The sequence below is a fragment of the Miniopterus natalensis genome, chromosome 2 (genome assembly GCF_054644295.1).
Source record: "Miniopterus natalensis isolate mMinNat1 chromosome 2, mMinNat1.hap1, whole genome shotgun sequence".
In the NCBI taxonomy this organism is placed as follows: domain Eukaryota; kingdom Metazoa; phylum Chordata; class Mammalia; order Chiroptera; family Miniopteridae; genus Miniopterus; species Miniopterus natalensis.
In genome coordinates, this window is record NC_142082.1 from 86,310,239 (window position 1) to 86,322,917 (window position 12,679).

The following is a 12,679-nucleotide window of genomic DNA, read 5'->3' on the forward strand; positions in this document are numbered from 1 at the left end:
AATCAACATTATTGTGAAATCAGACTTTAGAAAACAAGAAACATAAATCTTACTTTTTTCTGCTGATTCATGTATTTATAATCACCTTGGCCTTGGATATGTCTCCAGGTCAGTTACACTTGGTAAGATTTGATAATCATTGCAACTATGGGTTTTCATAACAGTTTTTCTCCCACAGGTTAATTAGCTATTTAGTCAAATTTCTTAAAATCTATAAATCTCTGTAAATGAGATTTTCTTAATACAGGTAAAGACCAATGCATAATTGTGCTTTTCAAACCATAATAATAAACTGTTATGTTTTAAGTCATATTGTTTTAATCTAAGCATCGGATCTATAGAATTTCATTTAAAACATTATCATTTTCTTTGAATGTTTTGTTTATCTTTAGTTGGTAAATTTGTTAGAGTACTTGATAAATTTCTCATGTCATAATGGTAATTTTCTTCATGGAAATCAGTAATCTCTTTCTTGAAAGAATTTACTCTTACTATCAAGAAAAATAGCCAAAGTCAAAATAATATCAAAAGCATCATTGGTGTGACTGAGGGGAATGAAAAAGTATAGAGTGGGAGAAAGAAGTGGATAGCTTGAGAGAATGCATTTCACTCTAGAGTTGACAAATTCTATATTTAGGGCCCAAGAACTTTCCCAGATATTAAGAACTTATTAAAGTGTTAAGATTATAAACCTCACTCAAGACTTTATAGGGCTAATTTCCCATCTAGTGCACCCTTGTATTATCTCTGTGCATAAAATGCCTGAAACTGAATGAATATTTTATTGAATAAATAAAAATAAACTTTCAAATAAAACTGAAAAGTTTATTTTTCCTAAACTGTGCTAATTTTTCTTATAAAATAATTTTTCATGGAACCTTGTTTTTTTTCTGGCAATTAAGTGTTATTTCTATTTTAAAGTAAAAATTATACTAAAAATGTATAGGAAACAAGACCAAGATGTATTCCCTTGTTCAATTCTTATTTTTACTTTTTTTTACATGTTAACAGATTCATTTTTAATATGTGCCTTGCAATTGGGAAAAAGGAGTTTTTATTGTGTTTCAGATGAGAATTGAAATAACACTACACGCACAATGTCTTTTTTTAAATAATTGGGAGTTATTTGCTAGGTAATAGAGGTTGGTATAAAGCTGAGATTTATGTTTATACCATTTCCTTTGAGAATTTAAATTATGTAAGTAAGAAGATCACATACAGTGTTTACTTTCCTTTAAAGTACGTTGTGAGGAATCTATAAATATTAACAACAACAAAAGAACACCTATCTTTTTTCTTCACTGTGAAAAGGTGACGATGGGATTTCTACACATAGATTTTTGTTATTGTTTGATAGAGAAATCTGTTTGTATTATTTGATAAAACTTTGATCTGTTGGTGGGTAAAATGTTACATTGTTTGTCCCCTACTAGAAAATTAAAATTATGGTTGCAGGATGATGTGTATAAACATCATTTAATATTCTATTAAATTTTATAAAAAAATAGTTGTGAAAAATCTTATTATAGGGATTCAGTCTCTGAGAGATGTCTGTTTTTATTCATATACTTAAGTCAAGGTAAATAATACATGCTATTTAAATACACATGCACTTAATTGCTTTGATTAGTTTCCATTTGATATTTAACTTAATCACCAAAAACAGTATTTTTGCAATTGTGAAGTCTCTAAATCATACATAAACCTGTAAAATGTGGGGGGAAAGTTTTAAACTAGGGAAAATATGTTCCTGGATTTAATTGTATAATAGTATGGTATAATCCAATAGGATAACTATGATGTGAAACTGTATAAATCTAGAATTTTTCAAAAGTAATTTTAATCTCATTAATTAATCTTAAATAGAAATAAATATTCATGCTTCACTCAGAATTCAGCTACAGAAACAAACAAGAATCATTCCATCTAGATTTTTCTCCCTTCATAGGTTCATGCTTACCATTCTTACTTACATTTCCTCAGTAGAGGGGATCACTTTAGTTCGGAAGAATCATAGGAAATGGTCCTGGAGAGTTAAAAGGAATGAATGAAGTAGTAGATACAAAAAAAAAAGAACTTATGTCTATATTCACTAAAAGTTAGAAATAACATGATTATTCTATGACTTTAGGCAGACTTTCCTTTGCTGTTTTATTACAACTTACTAGTAGTAAATACTTTCATTAAAACAGTTATTCTCAAAATGTGTTTTCTAGATTAGCAGTATTAGACCACCTGAGAATTGTTACAAGTGCAAATTCTCACAGTATACCCAGACCAGCTGAATCAGGGACTCTGGGGGTGGGGTTCTAGGAGTCTGTGTTTAAACAAGCCTTACAGGTGATTGTGATCTACACTAAAGTCTTCGAATCATCATCTTAAAATAGGTGCTTGTTTCAGGAATAACAGGATAGGGAAGAATACTGAAAACTTTAGCTTCGGCAAGTCTGCGAAGACCCACCCAAACTTTTTTTCCTGCCTAAAGCTGTTCCTTCAGAATATTGTCTTTAAGTGTTTGTGCAAGTACTTAAATATGAGTTTCCTCTCTGAGTTCTCCTTTCTCGAAGATTGTCCACTCAGATAAGAGGAGACAAAAATCAAATAGAAGTGTTAATGGTAAGGCTTTGTGTACACAAAGGATTCAGATCATGCTGTTTTCAAAATAGGAAAGAAGGCATCCTAGATTATTTCCTAATCCCTATTTAATCATTGAATTGCTTAAAAAAAGCAGTGGTTTTAGTTTTAAATATTAGTAATATGTTGCAAATTACTCCATTACTACCTTTTGTCATTATGTTTTCCTCATGCATAACAGAAATGTTTCTTAGCATTGTGGCAAAAATTGTATTATTTTGAAGCATTAGTTAATTCCTTACTGTACATGTTTTCTGTATGGACAAAGGGAGTGGTCATCTAATATTATATTATTAAATTGAATTTTTAAAATATATCAGAGTCACATTTTGTAAGAGTAAATATAGGTGTTTTTTAATCAAAGTATCAGTTATAAGAGCTCTCTCACTGTGTCCAGGTACTTTCTTATGTACTTGACATCCTTTAGCTTATTTAATCTTCACTGAGTAATGACTATGATCATCTTCATTTTTCAGGCATGGGAACTCTAATGTCCCAAGATCATGTAGGTAGCATATAATAGAACCAGCATTCCAGTCTAAGCAGTCTTCCTTCAAAACACTTTTTTATTTGCCAGAGCATAATTACTTTTTACCCATGATTTTTCTTTTACATATACTACTCAAGGTGTTTTTAAGAATTTCAAATAGTGCTTATATAAGGTTACATAACTTAAAATTTAATAGTGAACAATATACAGTTAAACCTCAGTTCTTGAGAGTCTCCCATCTCCAACAATTCGGTTCTTGACTAAGTTGTTTAGGAAAATGATGTCTTGGTTGTTGGACCAAAGTTTGGTTCTTGGTCTGACAGTCCTTTCATGCTGCTACATCAGCATGACAAAAAGCATCTCTCAGGCCACAAAGGAGAGAATGTGCGAGTGAGTCAGTTTACCACTAAACCTCCATTGTTAATATCTCAGGAAACTGTGCTTGAATATTTTTGTGTATTTTTTTGCTTTCCTTGCTGACAAAATGGACAATTAGCACAATTTTAGAACAAAAAGAGACCATCAAGAGTGCTAATGTTGCTAAGGGTGGAAGAAGCAATGATCACAGGCAATTGAAGAGGTAGAAAAACTGTTGTTGATTTGGATAAACTAAAAGCAGTTAGCCAGTGACTGCATTTTGGAGGAAAGTGATAAGTGAAAAAGTGAAGATGCTACATGCTGAATTCCTGAAAGACAACCCTGGAAGGAGTGCTGAAAGTGATTCCTTTAAGGCTAGAAGGGGATGGTTCAATAAATTTAAGAAAAGAAGTGTTTGTTTATATATTAAACAGTACATTACATATGCCCTATTTATAAGAAAGGTTTAAAACAGGGAATCATTTGAGGGTCTGGAACGAATTATTTCAATTTACATTATTTCTAATGGGAAAAAATGATTCGGCTTTTGAACACATTGCTTCTCGATCAGCCTTCTAGAATGAATTAAACTTGAGAAGTGAGGTTCCACTGTAAATAATAATGCAGGGATTGGTAAATAAAACTAAGTGGACTTATGAAATGGAACATGCCTACTTTAGCAAAGCAATTCAATTGCATTACACTGAATTCCACTTACTCCCTTATTTGTTTAGCTTTTTTTCCCCCCAACATTAAGATTTTTCAAAATATGTTTTTATTGATTTCAGAGCAAGGAAGGGAGAGGGATACCAAGATAGAAACATTCATGATGAGAGAGTCATTGATCGGCTGCCTCCTACACTCCCCCTGCCAGGGATTGAGCCCGAAATCCAGGCATGTGCCCTGACTGGGAATTGAACAGTGACCTCCTGATTCATAGGTTGATGCTCAACCCCAGAGCAGTGCTAGCTGGGCTTGTTTAGCTTTTGAGGAAATTTTCAGGGAACTCTTGAGATCAAGAGTTAATTCTTTGTAATTGGCACAGTGATCCATGTAGTAAGTGTTCGAAAACTGTTTTCTTTGAGGGATAGAAAGATAAAGAAGACATACAAGAACTTCTTTTCTTGAAACTCTTAGAATTATGTATGGAGTCTGTGGCCCTGGTAGGTTACAGAACCCCAATTCCTTTTTACCATATAATCATTCTAATTTAGCTGTCACCTTTTGAGTAGCCTTACGACTGATGTGAAATTATACCATGTCCCTTCTACATGAAGTGTTACTATTATTCAGTGTGTTAGAATTGGACTTTTATTATTTTCAAAGATTTTAATTTAGAAGTAAAGTTTATTTCACTTCTTATTTTGAATTATATTTACTAGTCTTTATGTCTTAATTTCAACAGCATCACTGCAAAACTTGAAAGAGCTTTAGAAAAAGTTGCTCCTCTTCTTCGTGAAATTTTTGTAGACTTTGCCCCATTCCTATCTCGTACACTTCTTGGCAGTCATGGACAAGAACTATTGATAGAAGGTATGATTTCTCTCTCTATTCTAATTATTTTAGTTTCCTATAATGTTTCTATTAATCATGGAATAATTTGTACTTCTGGAGGAATATTTATTGCCAAAAGAATATAAAGACATTGCATCCATGAATGCTAATAAGATATTCATATATGCTTTCTCCTTGTTCATTTTTTTAAAATAACATGTTTGCACAGTCAGTGTTATTGCACAGCTAATAACAGAATGGAGAACTTTGAAAAGGTGTTGGAATGGGACATTCTGGCTCTTATGGTCCTAATCTATCAGGGCTGCTGTATATCCTTCATTAGGATGCTGTATTTACTAAGCAAGGATCTCTAAAACGTCCTTCAAAGAGCCGGGCTTCTTTAAGTGACTTTATTTGATTCATATAACACTTGTTATATGAGAATCTTTAACTGAGAAAATGTAAAGAAATACTTAACTGGGAATCGAAGCTGTTGTCTTTTACTCAATAGCAGCTTAAATGGAGTAAGAGGGCAAAGAAGGTAAATAACTCTTGGGAAGATTTAAGTTATACACTTGTAATAGGAGAGTAGCTTTGAAAAAATGTTATCTGAAGCCTTACTTATTTTAAAAAGTTTTGTTTTATAAATATTCATGAAATTCAGAAAAGTGTAATCAATATTCAGATGATCCTGTAAGTGAATAATGGCTTTAAGTGCCATTTGTTGGGGTTAGAAGCTCTTATGTATTTGTTTGCTTTTCACTTCCTGTTTACTACAGGTTTCTTCTGCCTGTTCTATCATTGTCTCAACTGCTTTTGCACAATCTGTTTCCTTTAGGGGGACAGAAATATTTACTAACTGGACTAAGTTTAAATCCTTATTCCACCACTTTCTTAACGCTATGACCTTTTGAGACTAAGTTGGCCATTTTGTAGCTTAGTTCCTTTCTATAAAATGTAATCAGTGATAGCACCTCCCTCATGGGACTCTTGTGAAGATTCAATTATATAATGAATGTAAAGCTTTTAGAACACATGGTGGGCTGTTCATTTTTTATAAAACATATTGAGTTTTTGCTCTAGGTTAAGTGCTATTGTAGGTACTTGGAATATATTAGTAACTAACAGACAAATATCCCTGCCTTTTGGATCTTATAATCTAGCAAGGAGAGGCAATAAATAAGCATTAAGCATAAATATTTAAATCATGTCGAATGTTGAAAGTTGGTAAATGGTATGTAAAAGGATAAGTACCACACTACTGACTGGGATTATAGAAATGGCAGGGTTATATTGCAGTTTTAAAAAGGGTGATTGATTTTTAAATAGGCCAATAGTAAAAGTTACATTTGAGCAAAGATTTAAAGGAGGTGAGCCATACAGCTTACTAGAAGAGTGCTCTAGGCAGAGAGAATAGTCAGAGCAGTGACCCTGTAATGTGTTACTTTTACAATAAGAAATAAGTTTTATAAGCATTATTGAAAACATAAATCTTACATGTTTCTTTATTCCCTAAAAATCTTTTATTTTTCTATGTTTATGTGTATCTTTTCCTAAAATGACTTGACAAATTTATAGTAGAAATTTATAATTATCAAGAACATTCTAAAATAAGCAGGGAACACATTTAGTAATGTAGCAATGCCAGTAATGGGTCCAAATCAGCCCCAAGTTTCTGAGCAGCCAAAGCAAAGAAAGATTTATTTTAAGCTATAAGACTCACATTACTGGTTCCTAAATGATAGTTAATGACACTTTAAAATGTAAGGAACTGCTGTCAGGTAACTTTTTAACTGCTCTGTCTGTTAGTCAGGACCTCACATATATGGGTTTCCAGAATTTTCCTTGGCCAGACATCTGGACTGATTCTTATATTCTTCCCAGCACTTCAGAGAGAAGATAGGAGAAATGGCTGGGTAATGGAAAATACTTGTTCTTGGGCTTCTCTGAGTTTACCTCAGATATTCTGAATTGAATTGAAAAGAGCATTAAGAGTATGCAACTTGAATTTTTAAAAAAGTGACTGTGCTAAAAATGAAACATTGAAAGTTCATTTTGTGTTCATCAGGCAAAATACAATTTTATTTTGTAACTTTTCTGCATCCAAAGATGCAACCTAATTTTAATATATAAGGTATATACCCTATTTTTAAGATTATGTAAATGTAATATTTGTATTCTTTTTTTTAAATGCTTTCTCTTAATAAAATTATATTAAATGATAGATCTTAAGTTCTGAGTTCTGTTTTTTAAATACCATTACTTAGCAAAATATAAAATTGAGAACCTTAAAATATGGTCCTTCAAATTGCTGCCCGTTTATACAATCCAAAAATCTAGAAACCTCTGCTATGTAACAGAACAATGTTTGGTATCCCTCACAATTTAGTCATAACCATCTTTTTCAGATTCAACTCATCTCCATCCTCTTGCTGTAGAAAATATTCCTTAAACATTCAAACAAGTTATACATTATCACATTTCCTTGTTTTTGTACAGCTCTTCCTTCTTCATTGGATCTTTCTCCTTTTTTCTATCCCCCAAATTATTCTCATCTTTTGAGTCATGCTTCTGGTTTCTTATGCCAAATTAATGCCTTCTTTGTGTGGTCCTGTGCCATTTTATTTATGCAATAGTAATAAAATTATTTTTCACTTGTAAACAGAAAGAACCTTATTGTTTATATTAACACTGCCTAACGTATTATGGTACATAATCTTCAGTAGTTTTTTTCTTGTACTTGAATAGAACATTATTTTTTTCGCTAATAATTTTTGGTAAAGGTAAGTTTTGAAAATAAGAAGAGAGGTAAAACTGCGTGTTTTGTCATCAGAATTCCCAATGTTGGTCATGAACACCCATGAGTTAGCTGCTATACTCATCCAAGGGTCATTCTTGCCCTTCACCCCAACCTATGGAAACACATGTCCTTTCATGTTCTCATTCTTAAACATGTACTCTTGATCATTCTTTCTTTTTCCCTCAGTTCCATTTTCCTTTTTCCTCTAATTTGATACACTGTTCCTCTCCTCTGAGAAGAAAAACTCAAACTGTTGTGAAGAACTCAGGAGATTTAATTATAAAAATAGCTTTACCCAAGCTATGGAATAGTTCTGTTTAAAAAATAGTGCTAATGATGAATAAATCTCATTGCTTTTGACTTTTATCATATATCTGTATATGTTAGGAACAAAGCTGGATTTAGGTAACTAAAGATATTTTAATGTCTTACAAAAAGAAAAGGCGAGTACTCTTAAGTAATCATAAAATATATTTGAATTGCATTTTATGTCTTATTTTATATTCATTTTTTCTTAACTCACACATGTATTCATTTAAATTTTTTCTTATAGGATAATTGATCTTTGGTAGTTTATATTGTTATGTACTTTAAAATGCAAACTAAGAAAGATAATATTCCTTAAGTTTTTAAGTTTGTGACTTTTATTAGTCAACTTGTGTTAAATTTATTCCTGAATGATTCTAGAGTAATCAATTTAGTTAACATCTTGTAAGGACACTCATTAACAGTAGCTATTTTTACATAGCTTTTGATGTGTATATGTTTCTCTTGGCAATAAGTAAGAATTTTTGAAAACAGTAGTTATTTGGAGCTTAGTGAATTTTCTTTAAGAAAATTCTAGGTTTTCAGTTTGCAAACTAATACAAAAAAGTTAGAGTAAATATGTATGAAACTATCAAACCCATCAGCCCATGATGATAAAGCAACCTTTGGTCCAAAATTGTTATATTTGTCTTGCTGCAGCAATGGAGAATGCACTTCAGAGGTACTGTGGAGCTTCTTTTAAAGAAGAAGTTGAGTTTATTTTAAAGTTTGTATTTAAGTAAGTGGGGCCTGTTGTAGATTGTTTGCGGACTGTCAGGAGGTGGGTTAGATCTTGGTAGTTTTTATTTAGGGGACCTAAGAACTACGGTGGGCCTAGAGTTGTAATTAGTAATAAAGAAACAGTAACCACTCAAGTTAATTAGAAGAGAAAATGCTTAGGGGTGTGTGTGTGTTTGTTAAAATGGTGTCCTTCACTCTGTTTTGTTTCACCATGGCATAGAGTGGCCCTGGAAAATCACTATTTATATTCTGTGAGCATTTTATGTTTGCTTGAGAACTCATAAGAATATTAAAGGTAACTTAATTATCATGAGAATACAGCAGAAGTTTCATAAGCATCCAAAGACAGGAAATGAAATACAGTTAGACTTCAGGCAGCCTGGAAATGGGAGAGGTGAGTCAGTAACCAAGACTACTCTCTGTAACTCTTTTTTTTTTAATATATCTTTATTGATTTCAGAAAGAGGAAAGGAGATGGAGAGAGATATATAGAAACATCAATGATGAGAGTTATTGATTGGCTGCAGCCCGCAACCCAGGCATGTGCCCTGACTGGGATTCAAACCCTGATCGCCTGGGTCCTAGGCCGACGCTCAGCTGCTGAGCTACGCCCGGCCAGGCCCTTTAACTCTTAGAGCAACTTCATAGCCTCCTATTTTTGCTTCTCTCTGTGTATGAACTCAATATTTTTACTTCTCCCCCAGACTAGCTTCACTTTCTTAGTCATCAGAACATAGCTTAGTATAGCATTCATTCTTAACTTCAAATGTGGTTTCAATGTAAGTATCTTTCATCATCTGACTATAAGTCGTTACCTATTAAGGGAGAATGTGAATAGTTTAGCCTCAGGTTAGGTGTCTACCCGTGTTATAATTAGTTAAGATTGATGTGCATGGGAAGGGTAGAGTTATGTAATACGTAGGCTTCCTTTTTTAGAAGCTATATATAAGTTGAAGCATCTTAGAAAAGAATGGTAGCAGTACAGGAAATGTCACTGAAGTGTCTACTACTTTTAGTGACATCAATAAATATTTTGTTAAACTCATATGATATTCAAGAATATTTATAGTTCCCAAGACTATTTACATATTTTTAAAGTATGTAAATATAGCCTGAAATTTCTACCTCCATCAAAAGAGAACATCATCAAAATAGGAATCCTTTAATTCCTATTAAGGGAATGAGGTTAGCCAAGAATTCTGTATTACCTTGGGTGATGTACAGTGGCAATATGGCTACAAAATTAGAAAAATATATGTGTTCATTTTAATTCATAAATTATGTCTTGAATGTAATTTCAGAAGTTATTTTGAAATTGCAATAATTCAAAAAACTGTACATGACGCCTGTGCGGGTATGGCTCAGTGGATGAGCATCGACCTAGGATCCATAAGATTGCGGTTCCATTCCCGGTTGGGGGACATGCCCGGGTTGCAGGCTCGATCCCCAGTGGGGGGCGTGTGGGAGGCAGCCGATCAATGACTCTCTCATCATTGATGTTTCTATCTCTCTCTCTCTGAAATCAATAAAGATATATTTGAAAAACAAAACAAAATAAAACAAAAAAACTGTACATTCAGGGTAGATGGCAATAGGGGTAAAGTTTTTAAATATCCCTGAATTCTTCCATGAAAAACAGACATAGCAATAGATGGTAAAATAATAACTACTACTCCCATAAGAACCACTAGTCCATTAGTAAAACCAAATATAGGCTTACAGTGAAACTAAATGACAGTATATCCCATTGAACTCCAAAATATGACTGGGTAGGGATAATCCATCTAGAGGTATAAGATATACATGGTATCAGCAGATGCAAGGAGAAATGGTATAGATCAAGAGAGTATCTGAGGAGCCTCGTCTACAATACTCCCTGGAAAACCTAAGGAGGGCCAATTTAAAGGACAGCTGCTAAAACAGGGAAGCTTTTACACACTATAATAGCAGATGAGTCCAAGGGTTCCATGGTAAGGCTTCCACAGTTAGAGCCATCTAGGCCCCATGAGAAATTAATCAACTAAAGTTCTCTTTCAAGACAAAGTCTCACATTTAGGTTAAACTTCTATGACTGGAACTCAAAGAGAAAGCCCAAATAAAAAACGGGACAGACAGAGCTAGTATACCTCAGAAATTAGGCTGTCATATTTTTAAAAATTCCATGAAAACGAACAAGTGGGATCTCTAGAACCTGAAGAAAAATAATAAAAGCTATCTGAGTTATCTAAAAGTTCAGGTATAATAACTGAACATAAAACAATAACCAGCAAAAAGGATCTTAATTCCATATATTACAATAAGAGAAATGAAAATAAGTAGGAAAAAAGCCCCTCAAACCATGAAAACATGCCAGAAAAAAAGATGAAAAGTTTTAAAATAAGCTAAAGGATATTAGAAAATGATACAGGATATGAAAGAACAATTTAAATCAGAATTTAGGGAATCTCACAAATTAGGTGATAGAACGTAGGAAAGAATTAAAAATAAAGGGGAAAACAATTTTAGGAATGAAGGCTAAGTTAAAAGAAAGAAGTGAAAAAAACTTTATAGATAAAGAGTAAGAGAATTATAAAAAGAGAAATTTTGAATATTCAAAAATAATGGCTAAAGAAACTATAAAAGATAAGGGACAAATTTAGAATATCTAACATGCACAAGTTTCCAAAGGGGTGGAGGGGAACAAATAATAGAAAAATAATAGGATTTGTTATTCAAAGAAACTCCTAGAGTTAAAAAAAAAAAGAAAAAAAAAAAAAGGAGATTTCTCTACTAGAAGAAAACAGGGGCAATAAAATCTTGGGTGTTTCTCTTAGGAATATTTTTTTCTGATATATCTCTTCAGGCAAAGGAAACAAAAGAAAAAAATAAACAAATGGGACTACACCAAACTAAAAAGGTTTTGCACAGCAAAAGAAATCATCAACAAAATGACAGGACAACCCACTTAATGGGAGAATATATTCACCAGTGCTACCTCTGATAAGGGGTTAATATCCAAAATCTGTAAAGAACTCATACAACTCTATGCCAAAACCACAAACAATCCAATTAAAAATAGGCAAAGGACCTGAATAGACACTTCAAAGAGGACATGCATGCAGATGGCACATAGACATATGAAAAAATGCTCAAATGCAAATTAAAACCACAATGAGATATCACCTCACACCTGTGAGAATGGCTATCATGAATAAAACAACAAGCAACAAGTGCTGTCCAGGATTCGGAGAAAATGGAACCATCGTGTAAGGTTGGTGGGAATGCAGACTCGTGCAATTACTATGGAAAACAGTATGGAGGTTTCTCAAAAAATTAAACATGGAACTGCCTTATGACTCAGCAATTCCACTTCTAGGAATATACCCAAAGAAACCCAAAACACTAATTTGAAAGAAAATGTGTACACCTATCTTCATAGCAGTGTCATTTGCAACACTCACACTATGGAAGCAACCCAAGTGCTTATCAGTAGATAAGTGGATAAAAAAACTGTGGTACATATATTCAATGGAATATTATTCAACCATAGAAAAGAACAAACTCTTATCTCTTGCAACACCACGGCTGGACCTATAAGGCATTATGCTAAGTGAAATAAGTCAGTCAGAGAAAGACAAATAGCATATGATTTCACATATGGAATCTAAAGAACAATATAAGTGAACAAACAAAAGAGAAACAGACTCATAGATATAGAGAACAGCCTGACAGCTGTCAGAGGGGAAGGGTTTGGGGGACTGGGTGAAAAAAGTGAAGGGATTGAGAAGTGTAGATTGGTGGTTACAAAATAGTCATGAGGATATATAACACAGCATAGATATTATAGTCAGTAATACTGTAATAACTATATATGGTGC

The 12,679-nt window shown here is 33.0% G+C and overlaps 1 protein-coding gene across 4 annotated transcripts in view; it reads left to right on the forward strand.

Annotated features, from left to right (window-relative positions):
• The window catches only part of NBEA (neurobeachin), an 816,964-nt gene that overhangs the window by 326,565 nt on the left and 477,720 nt on the right, over window positions 1–12,679 (forward strand). For all 4 annotated transcript variants that reach the window (XM_016197269.2, XM_016197275.2, XM_087814370.1 and 1 more), the window contains one exon: window positions 4,887–5,014. In XM_016197269.2, coding sequence (XP_016052755.2) covers window positions 4,887–5,014 — 128 coding nt within the window. The remainder of the gene's footprint in view (window positions 1–4,886; window positions 5,015–12,679) is intronic.